The 16893-nt window shown below is 41.3% G+C and overlaps 1 protein-coding gene across 1 annotated transcript in view; it reads left to right on the forward strand.

Moving 5' to 3' along the window:
* The first annotated feature begins 856 nt into the window (after positions 1-856).
* Positions 857-16893, forward strand: part of LOC124154433 (protein sprint) — a 373236-nt gene continuing 357199 nt past the window's right edge. Inside the window, exon 1 of the mRNA XM_046528146.1 lies at positions 857-2125. Within this exon, the coding sequence (XP_046384102.1) occupies positions 1989-2125 (137 nt within the window). The 5' untranslated portion in view covers positions 857-1988. The remainder of the gene's footprint in view (positions 2126-16893) is intronic.

The raw sequence follows: 16893 nt of genomic DNA on the forward strand, positions 1-16893 counted from the left end.
TAGTTCGTTGCACCCAAGGAATTGTTGTTCCCTCTCGATGGATGTCAGACAGCTTCTCAGGGAACCAATATTACCTGTACCTAATGAAATGAGTAATGTTAAAGAGATGGAGGATGTGGAGTCAGTAAATTTCGGAGATGAAGGGAGTTGGTAGAGTAATAATGATGAAGATGACTAATATTCCGCAGTTCACATTCTGTGAAAAACGATTTTATGTGTAAATCCTGTGTTTATGAGTATATTTTAACGTAATTAGTTCATTAAACTAACAAAAGCGCATTACTATAGATTTTTAAAATGATTTTCTGCATATTTTTCTAAGTAACACGAAATTATTTTGTAAATTAAATTTTATTTTTTTTCGTAAAAACCACCTTGAAAAGGCCTATGTTAGTGTTATTTTGTGTATTTGTCTATATTTTGGCAATTCTGAATATTTTAACGGCAAAAGCTCTAAGTTTTTTGGGAAAAATAATTTTGTCCCGCTAGATTCGCAATTGGGACCACTGTGCCGCGGGGCGATTCGGAACTTGAAATGTGGCCCTCGCGGCCTAGTAAATTGGAGACTTCTGTAGTAGAGGACTGTGGTGGCGAGGTGAGCGCTGCAGATGATGGCGAGGCGCCCTTCCGGCGTGGTCGGGCGGCGTGGATGGAACGGCGCTGCCGGCTTGTCGTGAGTGTGAGCGGAAGGAGTGAGTGAGTTGAGCGGGGTTGGGGTGGGGGGGGGATGAGTGCGTGGGACTACTCAAGTGAACAACCCTCCCCTACCGCCCACTCCTCCTCCCCCCGCCCCTCTCCTCCCGTTGGAGAGCGGCGGACGGCCTCTTCGGTCGGGCCAGTCGCCCTCTAGCAGCCGAAGCCACGACTGACGCCGTGCCCGGGGCCTCTCTCTTGTGCTGCCCCTCCCCACTCCCCTCGTGAGTGAGTCGAGTGTCGGCCAGCCGAGGGAAGAGAAGCGAAAGCAGCAGCAGCGAGAGTGCTTGCTTCCTCGTGCAGCAGCACTGTGCGCGCCCCTCTCTCCGAGAGTGAAAACCCCCTTCGTTGCAACCTAGTGTTGGCCCTTCGTCACCTCAGGATTACGAAGCTCCCTTTGTTTTATCACACGACTTTTGCTGGATTGTTGGTGGTGGCCCCTCAGGATGACGCACCACTAGTGTTGCTGTAACGAACGATTGGTGTTGGCCCTTCCTTACTTCAGGGTAACGAAGATCCCTTTGTTATAACAATCAACTGGTGTTGGATTGTGGTGTTCCATCGGGATAACGTGCCACTAGTAATGTTGCGACAAACGACCATTGTTGGTCGTTCATTACTTCAGGATTACGAAGCTTTGTTTTAACAATCAGCTAGTGTTGGATTGTGTTGGCACTTCAGGATAACGCACCAATAGCATTGTTGTAACAAACGACCGGTTTTGGTCCTTCACGACTTCGGGATTACGAAGGTTTCTTTGTTGTAAAACACGGCTAGTGTTAGACTGTGGGCAGTGACCCCTCAGGATGACTCACCGCTAGTATTGTCGTGTAAAACGACTGGTGTTAGCCCTTCGCTACTTCAGGATAACACAGCTCACTTTGTTATATCATACAATTAGTGTTGGGTGGTGGTACCTCAGGATAACGCATCGTCGGTGTTTTTATAACACGTAGCTAGTGTTGGGTGGTGGCACTTCAGGATAACGCACTTCTAGTGTTGTTACAGGACATCACTAGTTTTGGGTGGTGGCTATTTCAGGATACCGCAGCCATTGTGTTGTTGGGTGCTAGTGTGATGATTCCCGCTTTACCATAATACCTTTCGAAGCAGTCTACTCGTGTGTGCAACGAAATTAAAAACCAGGAGCCCCTTGTGTCGTAGGCGGCCCCCTCCCCGGGGCCATTTTCTTCCCCCTTAATGTGATCGCCATCTGTCTGTTCGGGGCAGCCCTAATGTGCTCTAGATCGCTTCTGTTGTTGTGACGCGCGTGGTGACCGGATTATCCACACGCCATGCTCATCACGCAGTACACGGCGCTTCTGCTGCAGACGACTGCGGAAGGCGCCTCGGCGAGAGGACAGGCGCCACCCACCCATGGCCTCGACGACGCGCTCGACTCGCTGGCTCGGGAACTCTGCCAACACCATCGGTAAGGAAGGCATCATTGGATGGCCCCAAGCGTGTGCAGGCAGTTTTGCAAACCGTCATTAACTTGACCACCGCTTAATATGCTGAGCGGATGCTGGGACGGATTAAGGTCGTGGCTATCTAATGCGGGCTCAGTGACTTCGATTCTAGTGGTAAATAGAACAGAGAGGGGAAATCCGTGGTTACTCTTTCACTCTAAACTTGCATTGGTCCCTTCATCTATCCATTGGCATCAATTTCTTACCAAGAAGACAACACCCACTCAGCGGAGGATTCTGGAGTGGTGGGGGCGGATTAAGGTCGTTTTTTTGGAGGGAGAGGGAGGTTTTTGCTTTCCGCGACGCCTTTGTGGTGTGCCTTTCAGCTATAATGCGTCTTAAAGTCTGAGTTGCGTATACAAGTGGCTTTAACATTTTCATCAATAATTTATAATCCGTATTTCAATTCTTTACAGAATTTATGGGGGGGGGCTTTCTCCCCCCGTCTTTCTCCACTTAATCCGCCAGTGCATCGGTTGTTGCAAACAAATAATGGAGTAGTTTCCTTCATCAAAGAAATCGAAATGCATTGATTTCTATTCGTTACCCACTATTAGGGTATTCATAATATAAAAGAATATTTGGTTTTAGAAATCCCAGTTTAGACGAATGTTATTGGTCAATTTTAACCTCATTTGAAAAAGGCCTGATTGGCGGCTATGCGATGCCACTCCACGTGAAGTCACAGGAGCCCAGATGCTATACGAGTAGTCAGGAGTTTTACATTGTCTGAGATTACCAATACATGCATGAGTCACAGGGCTCAGGGAAACATTTCTTAATTGTCACCTATTAAAATTGTCAATGGTCGGAATGTTTTCTTCATTTGTTAGGGTATTAATATAATCCTTATTTAAACCAAGCGCTACATACTAGCAGGGTACTCTACGCTACCACCATGCTCGGCAGTAAGCAGCCTGCATCGTAGCGGCGTTCATAGCCTCGCACCCAGGTAGCCTCACACAGCAGCAGCCAGACGTCACTCGGGCTTTTCCCAGCATTCATACTTAGCCGTCGCGTTTTCGCGCGCTTGAAAATTTTCACTTTTCATTTCATCGTGAACAATTGATATCGTCATTTAAAATTCTAAAAGCGTGAAATATCTACTTTATGAGTAATAATCTTTCGATTTAGGCAATGAAAAATAATAGGAAACCACCCTATTACCAAACTAATAATAAACAATCTTCATAATGCGTCTGAGATCTGATAATCGCAGGTAAGTTACTGCTAGGTATTTGTTTTTAAAAATGGCTTATTTTTTAATGGTAGAGGTACGGGCGGTAGAGAGGAAGGCTCAGCGCAACCTCGTAATTTCTAGGAAAATTGAAGAAGTTATTACTCTCAAGGCGGCTCTCCAATGAAAGTTTTATTTCACCAGATTTACGAAAAATACTTTAAACTAATTGATGAATATCTAAAAGTGACTTTTCTACCCATATCAGACCTCAAGACACACTATCGCTGAGAGATATGTCATACCACCAGGGCTCTGTGGAAAGTAATTAATAACCGCCCTCTGCACCCCCAAATCAGCATCTTCAGTCCTTCCGACCCCCCTTAATTCGCCACTGAGCTGGTGTGCCATTTTGGTTATAGAGTGTTTAAAATGTGTACAAGGGCGTACCAAGGATCATAAGTACTTAATCATAAGGGTCATAACTAGGATCATAAGAGGTGGGGGCAAGCCATGGTCTAGGGAGGGGTACAAGCCATGGTCTAGGGGGGGAAAACCAAATTGTGACATTAGTTTATGAGATTATTTCCTTGAGAAAATAGTTTTATTTTAGTTACACATCTTATACTAATACATATAATTTTTCGTGGGTTTAAAGAAAATTTGTTGAATGCTTTCGTTTCAATTCAGTTCTGTTTTTTCTTGAAGACTTTTGTAATTTTTGCTTCCAGGGGTGGCAGCTGCCCCCCCTGCCCCTCGCTGGGTACGCCCATGAATGTGTAGGTGACCACCGGTGCAAGTGAAGTGTGAAAGAGTCTTTCTGAGGTTTCCCATTTCTGTTCTATTTACTTTTATTTTCGAAGTCATAGTGTCGTTATCAGGTATCCGTAGCTATTTCGTTTTTAATTTAATCAAGAAATCGCGTCGATACTAAAGGGAACAATCACCAGATCATCTGAACGATTTAAATTTTTCCTGGTGAATACTTCTGACGAATATTGCTCGGGTTTGCAGCCAGGTTTATGCTTTTATACAAGCCGACGTTTCGGGAGACGACTTTTCTCCCATCCTCAAGGCTGTGTTACTTTATGGAAGTCCAATTTCACAATCATCTCTTTAGTTGTTATCAGATTTGTCACTGTCGCTCGCCTGCGGCTGTTTATGACATTAACGCGAATAGATTGCACACTGAATATTGTGGGTGTCAGTGGATATTACGGAAGCACAACTTTAGGTACAGGTGACCCTAATAAGTCTTAATACCTAGGGTGAAGTGAAATAAAAATCACTATGTTCGTTCCACACTGTGTAGTTATTGACGCCGACCTTCTTTTCCATACTTATACCATTATCATCATGACATCATTATGACCTTGGTAATGATAGATGTATCGAAACCGTGGTCACTATTGATAATTGTTCGGTGTTGAACGCACAAAGTGAATTTTTATTTCTCCATTTCATGGTCCCACAAAGTAAAGCCGGAAACTTCACATACCGTGAAACCGTGAAACTAGCCTTGAGAATATCATTTGGCCTGGCCGGAATTCGGATGCGGATGTCTTGATTGCTTGGCAGGTATGCTGCCAGTTACATCTCCAAGCCTAATAATACCATCCATAATGGCATATTATCATATTATTGTTTATATACCTGACCGGCAATCGGAAGATCCGGGCTCGAATCCCGGCTGAACCAAATGATTATTTTTATGGAACTAATTTCACCTTTGGTGTGAATAACTTTGCTCTCGTGGGCGGGGCTACGAGCAAAGTCACTTTCTGCGTGCAGTGCTTTTCTAAGAAGTATATTCACAGACGTGGTGTTTGAAACTCATTCTTTTTACTAGCTTTCGTCCTTCTATGATATTCCAGGTGAATCATTCATTCGAGCACCGTTCTTTGCGTGACATACTTGAAACGTTTTTTTCAACGTTTCTCTTCCCGGAATTGTGGATATTTTACGGAAGTTAGAATGTTGCTAACCCCGTTGTCTGCTTGTCAGTTAATAAGGATTGTGCACAGTCTCTCCTTATAAAGTTGTCGCGAAGGAGCGATGAAACGTTGGTTGAATTTAAATGGCGGAATTGAATCAATCTGTTGTACACTGACACATATTTGATACGTTTTTTAAAGTTTCTCTTCCTGGAATTGTGGATATTTTACGGAAGTTTGAATCTTGCTAACCCTGTAGTAAGCGTGTTTTCATTTTTTTTTTCGTTTCAATGAAGATTGTGCACAGCCTCTCCTTATATAGTTGTCGCAAAAGAGCGATGGAATGGTGGTTGAATTTTAAATAGCGGAATTGTTTTAATCTGCTGTCCACTGTTGGGCTGCAAGTTAGCCAAGCGATTACTGGTGTTATTGACAACATCGAAGGATATCACGCCTCTTCGCTTTCTCGAAAGCGCTCTCGCTTTTCACAGCTTATTCATCACTCTTGTTTTTATGTTGGCCGATTTTGAATAAAAAGGTGGCGTCCACACTTGGCATTTAAGGGGATTAATAAAGAAAATATTTTGCATTGTCCACTTAGACTTTTAATGGAGCACAACGCATTTCAACGCTAATTCGTCATCATTAAGTATACAGGTTTTTAAAGGCAGAAGTTTTCTTTATATTGTCTTCGAGGACCCTGTTGACATTGCACAGGAAAACGCCGGCTGAAATGCAGTGTTAGGCATGATATTAATGCCGGGAGAGAATTATTCTGCTGAACATATTAAAATTCAGTTTTATAATTACGGAACGATAATAAGGAATAATAAGCGTAAATAATTTAGAACACTCCTTGAATATTAATAAATTAAAAGCCACTGGCCACTGCTCAGTATTTTCCACTAATGCTGTTATTTAATGATCTTATTCGATGTATTTCGTATTATCTTCAGGTAATTTATTAAGGTCTTTGTATAATGTTATCACTTTAAGATAGTAGAAAATGTATTGAACCGTTTGTGGAATTAAAGTATTCGTGGAACAATATGAGTAACTTTCAATCTATTAATATCATAGGATTCCACGATTTTAAGATTGAAGCATTTCTCTGTAGGCCGTAAATACCTTGGATTGATTGATTTAGGTGGGTTTTACTCCCAGATAATTCTTGTTCCACTTTGGTGTCGTGCCTTATCTTCCCTCCGATATAATGCGACATTGCGTCCTCTGATCTGTCGGCGGTGCATTGCGAAACAATTGTTTTTTAATTGCTCATAGAGTGAGTGCTTTTAGAGCGTGCCGACAATCCTCACATGCTCTTCTTGCAGGAAATTAGTCATCACTGACATTGGCGGCAGAGAACAATCGACCTTATTCTTAGCTTGCAGGGCGTTCTTAATGGTGGAACTGTTGTGCGATGGAAGGAAACAGTCGCTCGTTCTTTTTTCAGCGATACCCTTTTTATGGTAAATGGTCTCTTATCTCGAGTTCATACTTTCTGCTTAGTGGATTAATCAGCATGATGGTTGCCTATTCAATTCACACTTAGAGCCTGAATAATCTAAATTGCGTCTGTCTCGTTTTTGGATGAGTAAGTCACTGTTTATTTAATATAAATTTTCCAGTTGATGTAGGGTTTCGTGGCGTGCTTTACGAGTTATCTGAGCCTACCCAGATTGGATCCCTCTCATCGGTTTGCAGTAAGGCCCTCGCCATTGCATTACATCAATAAATATCACAATATTCTCTTCGTTCTCCGAAATCATTTGCCTCACATTCTACCTTCTATCACTATTTCAGCATACCCTCCCCGCTAAGTTCTCGCTCCATCCATGCCTTTTGTCTCCTCCGTATCTCATTTAGAAGCTGCCCCCTCTTCACCCAGCATATCTATTAACTCGGCGTTCTTTCTCCTCTTTGTGCACTTCACCTTCTCCATTCTTCTACACACCCACATCTCAAATCCTCCCGCCTTTAGGCGTAAGTATTTAGTTTCTTAGTTTCTGGAAGTTTCCTCCTCTCACTAACCGTGTCTAACACTTCGTCTATCCTCTTCCTATCCAACCAATTCTACTTCTGCATTTTCCTTCACACCCACGTATCGAAGGCCTCCGGACTTCCCTCGAGTCTCTATTTGCCACGTCTAACTGTCCACGTTTCCGCACCTTTAAGTGCTACACTCAGGTTCCTTACCTTCTAGATGTGCCTCCTAGCTGACATTTCCTTTATTCTCTTGTTAGGCCTCCTCTATGACGTTTTCCTTATGCCCTCAGTGGGCCGAAATGCGCTGTGAAAAGCATCAAGAGTTGCGTCATCGCGATTCCTGGCTACATTTCCTTCCGCTGTAGCGAAATTGAGGCTTTTTTTGATCATCTGTTGGAGGTTGGCCGCAGTACAGTCCTTCATCGTAAGCCCAGAGAAGATGGAAAAGCGGGAATGAGGAGATTTTTAACCGTGTGAAAACTCAACGGTATTCAATGACTTTGTGCGCGCACCAGATCCTGTTGAATAATCCTCTTGGAGCGCCTTTTGTGTCCTGGCGATTGCGTATGTTTGGCTGTGACGGGGAATCGAGGTCTGTTTCGCTGAGAGAGGGCGTTCTTTGTTTTGTCACAGCGTGGTTATTTTTAGCATCGGCTGGCTCCTCCTCGCTAGATTCTCTTCGGGTGGAATTCGCGGCTCTTTCTGTTTTATTATCTGCTCCTTGCGTCTTTCTTGTCTCGTTCCTCGTTCTGTAACGGCCGCTCGCGATCGCTTTGGGAGGTCGGGATGAAAAATTTCAGCATTTTATCGCTAAAGGAATCATGTCCGAGATTGTGGGAATGTAGGTATTTGCTTTTCCTTCGGGGTGCGCTGTGTTTCTAAATTTGCACAGAATATTTCGGGCCCAGCGTATTCATTTGATTGAGACTATGGATGAACAAATGGCGGCTTCAAGGAGTTATGTCAATATAATAATAATAATTTACGAATATAACTTTATTCCATTCATGCAAATTTACGGAATAGCCTTTACAAAAGCAATGGAATAGGTATCCCATATAAACATGTTTTAGGGATACCAACATACATTGTTTCAACAGAGCTAGTGCTATCACTATATGATACAAATTTTACTGAAATCAATTAGGTAGTAATTTTTATTATCTTATCGTTTGTGTATTCAGTTTTTAAGAATCCAGCTATTATATATGCTTACGTATCAGAGCCAATTATAGAACGAAGTCTGTGTTCATGTTGAAATTATGCGCTTCCTTCTCTCTATTATATTTCTTTCTGTATAAACTGATCACCCTCTTCTGAGCTCTGTTGCTCCTCCTTTTCTGAGCTCAACATAAATAAAGCTATCGTTGTTTTCCTTAAAGGTTTATTCTTTCTCGAATCTAAGCTTAGTTAGTCACCCTGCAGTTTTTGGACAATTTATTCGTATTCCAATGCTACATTGCAAAAGTGATAGAGGGGTCTCAAATTTGCATTTCGCGCGTGTTATGTTCTACAGATCGCATTGCGTCTAACCGAGCAGACGCTTACCGAGCGCCCGACATAAATCGGCGAATGTCTACCTAGCTAGATAGTTTCCATGGAGGTATTTTAGACCCCTCGTCGTGGCAAATGAAGCTAAAAGTTCAAATTTGAGCGTTTAACGAATTACAAAAATTCGCCAATTTTTAAAAATATGCGTCTCTCTCTTCTCCTCATGCTCTTAAAATAATTATTGCTCTTTTTACGGATTTCGTGGACTGTTTTGCTTTTGCATAGCGTGTGATTAAGGGATGTTGAGGTAAAACCGAACAGTATCATTATGATCTTCTCGAGCCTCAAGCAAAGTTAATGGGTTTCTACAAATGCCCCTGCGTCTGTAGCTAGGTCTGCCTCCGTCAAAGCATTCATAATCCCATTGGCCCTCATGTGTATAATCCACCAAAAAAGTGTAAAATCAGATAATAAAACAGCATTTTTACTGCGTGCGGTCGGCTTCTCATTTGCTTTCGTCGCGTGGGTTATTGCTCTCTCTCACAGCCCACAGTCGCAATGGGGAACTTGCATGAATTTTTTTTATTTCATAGGCGGACAGAAAATTATTTTCTGAATACAACAAAGAAAACCGCATGTAAATCTGAGTTTTCCTTCGCGAGATATTTAATGATAAATATTACGAATTTTAAAGCGCGGGAAAAACTCCCTCACCCCCCAAGCCACTGCCGACGAAGCCTCGATGACGTCAAAGGTGCCTAAACATCACGCGAAGCTATTGTTGTGATTGTTTGTAATAGTTGCCAGCAGTTGTGAGAGCTTCGTTTGTTAGACGTGTTGATTATTTTATATTTAAAGATAAATATCCGACGATAGAGGCTTGGAAGCCCTCGTATTTTGCATTATTTATATGTAATATTAATATCTGAGTAAGGGCATAAAATATAAAACTGGACCAGTTAAACCAAAAATTTGATAATACCTAAATAACATCGTTGTAGGAGTCTGAGCCACGGCCATTGGAAAGGGGATACGTTAATTGTAAGTTGATGTTATCGACGGCATATCATTCATTTAAGTATGTAATTAGAACGATTTTGATGTTTACTAATGTCCGCTTAGCTTTTATATACAATAACTTCATCCGTTTATTCGTAGGTACCGGAGAATTCGTCGTTTAGGACTGTCTGTGCTTGTATTATGGGGTGAATTCCAGTCAATGCAACTTTTGCTCGCTGATTGGAGACATCTAGGAACATTTTTGTGCCAAAATAGTGTTATTTTCAACGTGACATCTCCCGTTAAGCTACTGCTAATAATCACAGTGCCAGTGGTTGTAATGCACAAAGTTTGACAAGGTTGAAAAACATCGGCCATGAGTTATCAGTGTTCCATCGTGATTGAATTGTAAAAAGTGCTACTACGCTATCGATAAATGTCTAACAGTAGTGTAAAAATTGTCAGTGGCGTGCTAATCTCCGTTGTTCACCGTAGATATGACATTTCACGATCACGCTATTGAAATAAAAACTGTGTGTGAAGTTTGTTATTCCATTATTTCAACGAATAGTAGTGAGAAATGTCACCTGTGTCACTTGTGTGGGATAATTTAAGGGTTTAAATCAGTGAATAAATAGTTGTATTCATCATAACGAGTTCTGTTATTGTAAGTTGTACGTGATGAATATAAGAATGTGATAGTGACATCCAGTTTTTGATAAGAGTATTTGCCTATTTCCCACTATATTATTATGGTATATGCTAGTATATTGTTTATGGATTTACCTATATTATTGAAATAGGTTGTAGCTTGTGTGTGTGTTGGCAGCGGAACCGATTCGCGATCTCACATGTGGATTGTGTGCAGACTGTTTTGCTGTGAATTCGTACCGCAGGACGGATAGGACTACCTTCTCCGTTAATCCGGCGTTGCCAAATTCAACAGCACAGCTTACTCTAATGTCAACAGCACAGCTTACGATCGTTATCCTCCAGTATTACAAGTTTCTTTTACAACTCGATTTGCCGCCGACGTATAGCAATAAATTGTCTTAACAAATTCCATGAGGGTCGTGGCATCAATTTTTGGTGTCCTAAAAAAAGGCTGGTGTCCTAACACCCCATGCCACACGCCTTTTACGCGGCTTGCGGGGTATTATGTAGACGTAGATGAATTTCAGGTGTACTATTCGAACGAGTGGCAACGTTATCATCCATTTTTCTGATAACCAAAACACACGAAGTGAAACGCTTGTACTTCATCATCCCGATGCCGCATTATTAATATCCCAAGTAATAATCGAGACACAATAGCAATAGGAAAACTTGCCCAAGAATAACAGAACAAAATAAAGTGACGATGAGCGGCTAAATACTCCCTCAAAACAAATTTTACACCATGCGCTCAGCGTATTTCCCTACTCCCTACGGTTGTTTAGGCACCTATGACGTCACGCCTGGCCTCGGCAACGCTCGGGTGTCTTCGCGCAGTGGTCGGCTCAGAGAAATTTTTCTCGATTTTAAATGCAATTTTTTTATTTCTTTTGATGTTGAATGGAGAAACTGAAGGTATTTTTGCGAGCTAATGTATCCATTTGACTTATTCAAAATAGTTTTTAGAGCAATCTACGACCCATGCAAGTTCCTCATTATCCCGCAGTTAACGGTGTTTCCCACCTTTGGTGTTTCGGCCTGATAAGCAGAGGTCTCCTTTCGCGTATCTCCCGTTTGTTTGCTGGCCATTCAACTTGGGAGGCGTCTGGGGCGGCAGCGGCCATAAAATTGGTAGACACTAATTTTTTTAAAGCTATTCTATTGGTCAAGGTAGGTTTACATGGAGCATTTTGTTGATTTCCCCCGGCCTGTACCCACTCCCAACTTGGACTTCACCTCTAATTCCTACTCCCTTTCATTCTGTCTATAGATTCCAATATCTCCCTTCGTCTCCCTCGGTTTCCAGTCATTTTCCCCTTCAAATCTTTTTTCAATGTCCCCTCCCCGCTAAGTACTCACTCCATCTAAACCCTCTGTCTCTTCAGAATCTCTTTAGGCCGTTTTGAAGCCGTTTTACACGGGGCATGTACTTGCACAATCTGACGCAGTCGTAATTGCGTCGTGTAAAGGCCGTTTTACACGGTACCCGGAATTGCGCAGGTTAGAGCTGCATTAATTTCTAAAATGGCGTGGAATTGCGCGAATGCATGAACGAAATTAGAACAGGGGCTATTTTGCCGTCTCGCATCCACGCATTCTCGCATTTGTTCTAGCAATTCACCGCTTTACACGACGCAATTTTGATTGCGCCTTCACACGTACGTCAGACTGCGCAATTCCGTGTACCGTGTAAAACGGCCTTAAAGCTGTGAATTGCTAGAACACATGCGAGAATGCGTGGATGCGATACGGCAAAACAGTCCCTGTTCTAATTTCGTTCATGCATTGGCGCTGTTCCACGCCATTTTAGAAGTTAATGCAGTTATAACCTGAGCAATTCCGTGCCCCGTGTAAAACGGCCTTTACACTGGGCACGTCATTGCGCAATCTTCCGTACGTACGAAGGCGCAGTCAAAATTGCGTCGTGTAAAGCGGTGAATTGCTAGAACACATGCGAGAATGCGTGGATGCGATACGGCAAAATAGCCCCTGCTATAATTCCTAGCTCGCATTCTCGTAATTTCAACAATTATTTTTCCGATAGATGTCGCAGTGGTAATCGCGAATATTATTTAGAACATTCTCGTGAACTGAGCAAAACTACCCCTAATTTCTACTTATAAATAAGTGTCGGATGTGAAACCCATCTCCACTAGTCTCCACAAGCTTATCTGAAACGCCTCTAGAATTTTATCGTCCTCCTCTCTAAATGTCCATGTTGTCGAAACGACGGCGAAGGCCAAATCCCGATAAGATGGATAAACGCCCTTTCCCCCCAAAATTTAATCCCATTGCTTTTTAAAATTTCATTGGGATGGCTAGATTAATATCAGTATCAAATATTAGCTTCAAGAAATGGGCCCAATTGAGATATCACTTACGGAGAATTTGTTCATGAAGAGACAAGTTCGTCATTGAGCATGTAAACTCAGATATGAACACCGTTTTTGAAATCACTTTTGGTAATTTAGATTATTTGCAATTTTAGTGCTTTTGACTCTCTTTGCCTTAAAAATCAATTAAATATTTGCACCTTTTTCAAATTATCGTTATGTTAGCATAAAATCTGCATTCATATTATTATTCTATAAAGATTTATTAATAATGAGAAATTTTACGTATATTTACGGTAAGAATTTTAAGTCAAGAGCTACGCATAATTTCTAAATTTGGATGGTTCATTAGGATGTTAGTCTCATTCGTCACAACAAATATAGCAATTTTTGCCTGAATGGTTACATTTACAAAGCAAGGCGTTAGCACGGTACTCGCGACAAATCTGAATTTAAACGGGCATTATTACGTATCAATTACGGAAAGAGTATGTAAATTGAGCGTTAAAGCATTCGATCCCTTTTGGTCAAAAATGGGTTCGAATATGCATGAAAACCATATATATACTGCAATGTTTATATCGAATAACTTAAAGAGTGACAAATTTTCAATTGTTGCCGATTAACTTGAGGGAATCATAATCCTTTCAATGAATAGGTGGTCGTTACTTATTTTGTTAATTACCATATGTATGCATAAACCATTAAGTATATAATTTCAATTAATTTCTATTAGACATAAACATAATTTAACCTCTATTTATCCTGTTTCGTTTTTCTAATTTGAATGTCTGAATCATTTTTAGCCACTTCGAAAACGAATGCGCATACATTTCAGTTCAATTCCATCCACATTTTACTGCCAGCTTTTTGGGATTCATTCCTTTTTAAATGGCTGTCCAAGCTGGTAAGGGTTGCCCACTAAAGGAAGAAAACAAAAATGAAAAAAAGAAACAATAATTTTGAAACACTGGAAGCGTAGTGGTGGCTAGCAATGCGTAGGTGAGGTACAAGAGAGAGGTCTAATGTGTTAAATAAATCGCCTACAATTAGTAATTTTCCACAAAAACTTTTATTGTACCTACACAGGGTTTCGACTAGTATATGTATAGTCTATATGTATAGACTAGTATATATCATTATCAAGTTATATACTAGTCGAAACCGTGGGTCAGAAAAATAGAAGTTTTTGTGGAAAATTACATAATGATTTATTTTGCACATTAAATACGTAGTTCGACCAAGTGAAGCCTGAGCACGTGATAGATATTAGAAAGAGGTCGCTGCATTTTGTCTTTATTTACTTGTTTACACAAATCTGTGGTGGTTGACTGAGGCCAGGAGGCAGTAAGTATAAGGTTACATAAATATGTACCACATGAGTCGTCCTATTATGAAAATGGTGTGAAATGAAAAACATCGTAAAACGTAAAACATGAACGTAGATATTAATGTCTACGTTAAATTGCGTAAATGGCGGTCCTCAAAGTCTATGCATGCATTTATCATATTTTTTTGGAATGCCTATATTTTGCTTATCTTGTGTCTTGTTTCTAGATGCATAATTCACTCCTGTCTCCTCGAGTGCTGTTATTACTTCCCAAATGCATCTTCTTATCTCTCTTTCGCCGATAACAGTCTCCCAATTCGCGTTCATCATCGCATTTCGCGGTATGCAGTCGGCGGCGCGGCGGGCACTCGAGCGCGCGACACGCGTGTCTCATTTGTTTCTGAGTAGGATGTCGCCGGAAGTGAGCGATGGAAAAATGCCAAGGCCGAAGAAGGAATTCATTCATTCAGTCGTTCGCAACGTCACCACGAACTCCTCCAATTACAAGTGCTGCTGACTTCGATTCCCACCCCCTGACAACCGAACTCTAAACAATGTCGCCTTCCCAAGTGAAGCCTAGAAATTACGCATCTGACCATCTTGAAAATGACCTCTATAGTGGCGCTGAATTTAAATACAGGGACAATGGCGCAAATTCCATTTTTTTCTCAGCTCATATAATTAGATCAAAAAACAAATTCACGATTATCTCAGTGTTCCGTGACCACTTCGAAGGCGCGTTTGCTATTGGCCTATCCGTACATTTTACCTGTCTCGCTGCGTAAGGACGTCCGGTTTCCGCAAAGTGCCAAGAGCTGTATTGACCTCGAATATCCGTATTCCTCACATTACCCCTAATCCAAATTTCCTGACCGCGAGTGACCAAACTTCGCATATTGCTCAAGAAACATAATCATCATCATTACTCATAAAATCAAGAGTCATCGCGAGGGTAAAACATTTTAAAGCAAGACTCATCCCCGAAGCCATAGAAATAAAGAAGAACAAGAACAACTATAACAGAGATACTGGATTGAGATTGGAGCCCAGTCATCCGCAACATTTCGTTATCTTCCCCCTCCCCCACTCCTCACACCCTCCGCCCACCCCTCCCGCCTGAAATAAAAAGGCAGCAAAAACAAATCCTAGCATCATTCCCTTGAAGAAATTATCAGTAGTCGGTCGCGAAACGTCGGGGCAATCTCCATTACGACACGCGGCATACACCCGTATGTCACTTTTTTAATATTCGCATATTACTGCCATGCCAACGGCAAAAGGTTGTCTCTCGGATCTTAAATAGGTATGTAGCTACTATACAGCAATGATGTAACGAAGAGAACAAAATTAATTTTGAACCCAAAAGTCAGTGAAACTCCCAGGAGGCAGCCATTTGGCTGGGACCCGTGGACTTTGATTCACCATTACTACATATTACCTTTCCGAAAACATAAGTTTCATTTTTTTTACCTCGAATTGAACCAGAATTATAGTCATTTACCTTTAGAGAGAAACGCCAAAATATCGCCAAATTTCCAACACTTGCAAGACCTGTAACTTTTTTACAATCGTCATTTACCTCCGCAAATTGGTATTTTTCCATCTCTCACCAGGATCATTGAATGCACCAAATTTTAAAGAAATCTGACATGGGCGGATTGGGTGGTGTGTTAAATTCACATGGAATGACTCGTGAAGAGATTCTTATTGGATGAATGGTTGGGGTTATATAGTTATACGGCAGAAAAAATCTTGATTTCAAGTAAAAAAAGTTGTTAGCTGGTCGAAGTACATGTTACATATAACTGACCTAAACAAAAACTAACCGCACGTGCTCCAACACGTTGATTAAGCCTTTCTCATGAGGATCCCATGTACTGGCAGCGTATTCTAAATGAGGTCTCACGAGGGAAACGTAGCCCGTTTCTCTTACTTATTATTCGCGCTTCCCAAGAATTCTTTTAACAAAACGAACAACCAGACTCTGGTCAGCTTCGGAACACAGACGTAATGATTTTTTCCCTTTTTTTCGGCCCTTTTTGAGGATCATATAGTGTGCGGAATGCGTTTGCGACCTTAGCTTTTTTTGCACCGGTGAGTTCAGTGAATTACTTCAACCAGCCGGTTAAAAAAAACTATGAACTTTTGGCGTATATGTTGGCGTTGGCGATGTTAAATGTTGTTTGTGTGGAAAAGCAAACTTGAAAATTTTGACATTGAACTATAAAACATTTAAAAAAGATATGGTGACAAAAATCTTGCGGATTGAAGACGATGGCAGAGGCAGCTATCGAAACGTCGGACTACAATCAGCTCACCCGGTGGAAAAGCCGAGAATACTTCACCAGCCTCATACGCCGGGAAAGAACAAGATCATATATATTACAGATATTGAGAATAAATTGATCGCCTTACGCTGTCGCCACGTCCTAAATTCACGGACTCTTTGCGAGTGGCGCCACACAGTGGTTCAAAATCGGAAAAAGCTGGTCGAAAGTCATTTTTTCAACTTTTTTGGAGGAATTTTTGAAGGTACTATTCGTATTCTACACTATCTGATCTATGATACTGGCTAGTACTACGACTATTTTGTTGCTCATTGTAGTTTGTATAAATGGTCAAACATGAGTCATCCGGGATAAAAACGCCTGACGCGTAAAATCACTCATTTTTAGAGAAGTTCACCTTCATATAAAGAAGGTTTCAGACAATTTATGAACTTTAAAAAAAATACAGAGCATAAATTGGTACCTTCGTGTACAACTACTAGTGATTTCTTATATTTCCATAGTTTTATAGTTGGAAATAAAAATGTTTAAACTTTATG

This window comes from Ischnura elegans, chromosome 2, assembly GCF_921293095.1.
Source record: "Ischnura elegans chromosome 2, ioIscEleg1.1, whole genome shotgun sequence".
Lineage (NCBI taxonomy): Eukaryota > Metazoa > Arthropoda > Insecta > Odonata > Coenagrionidae > Ischnura > Ischnura elegans.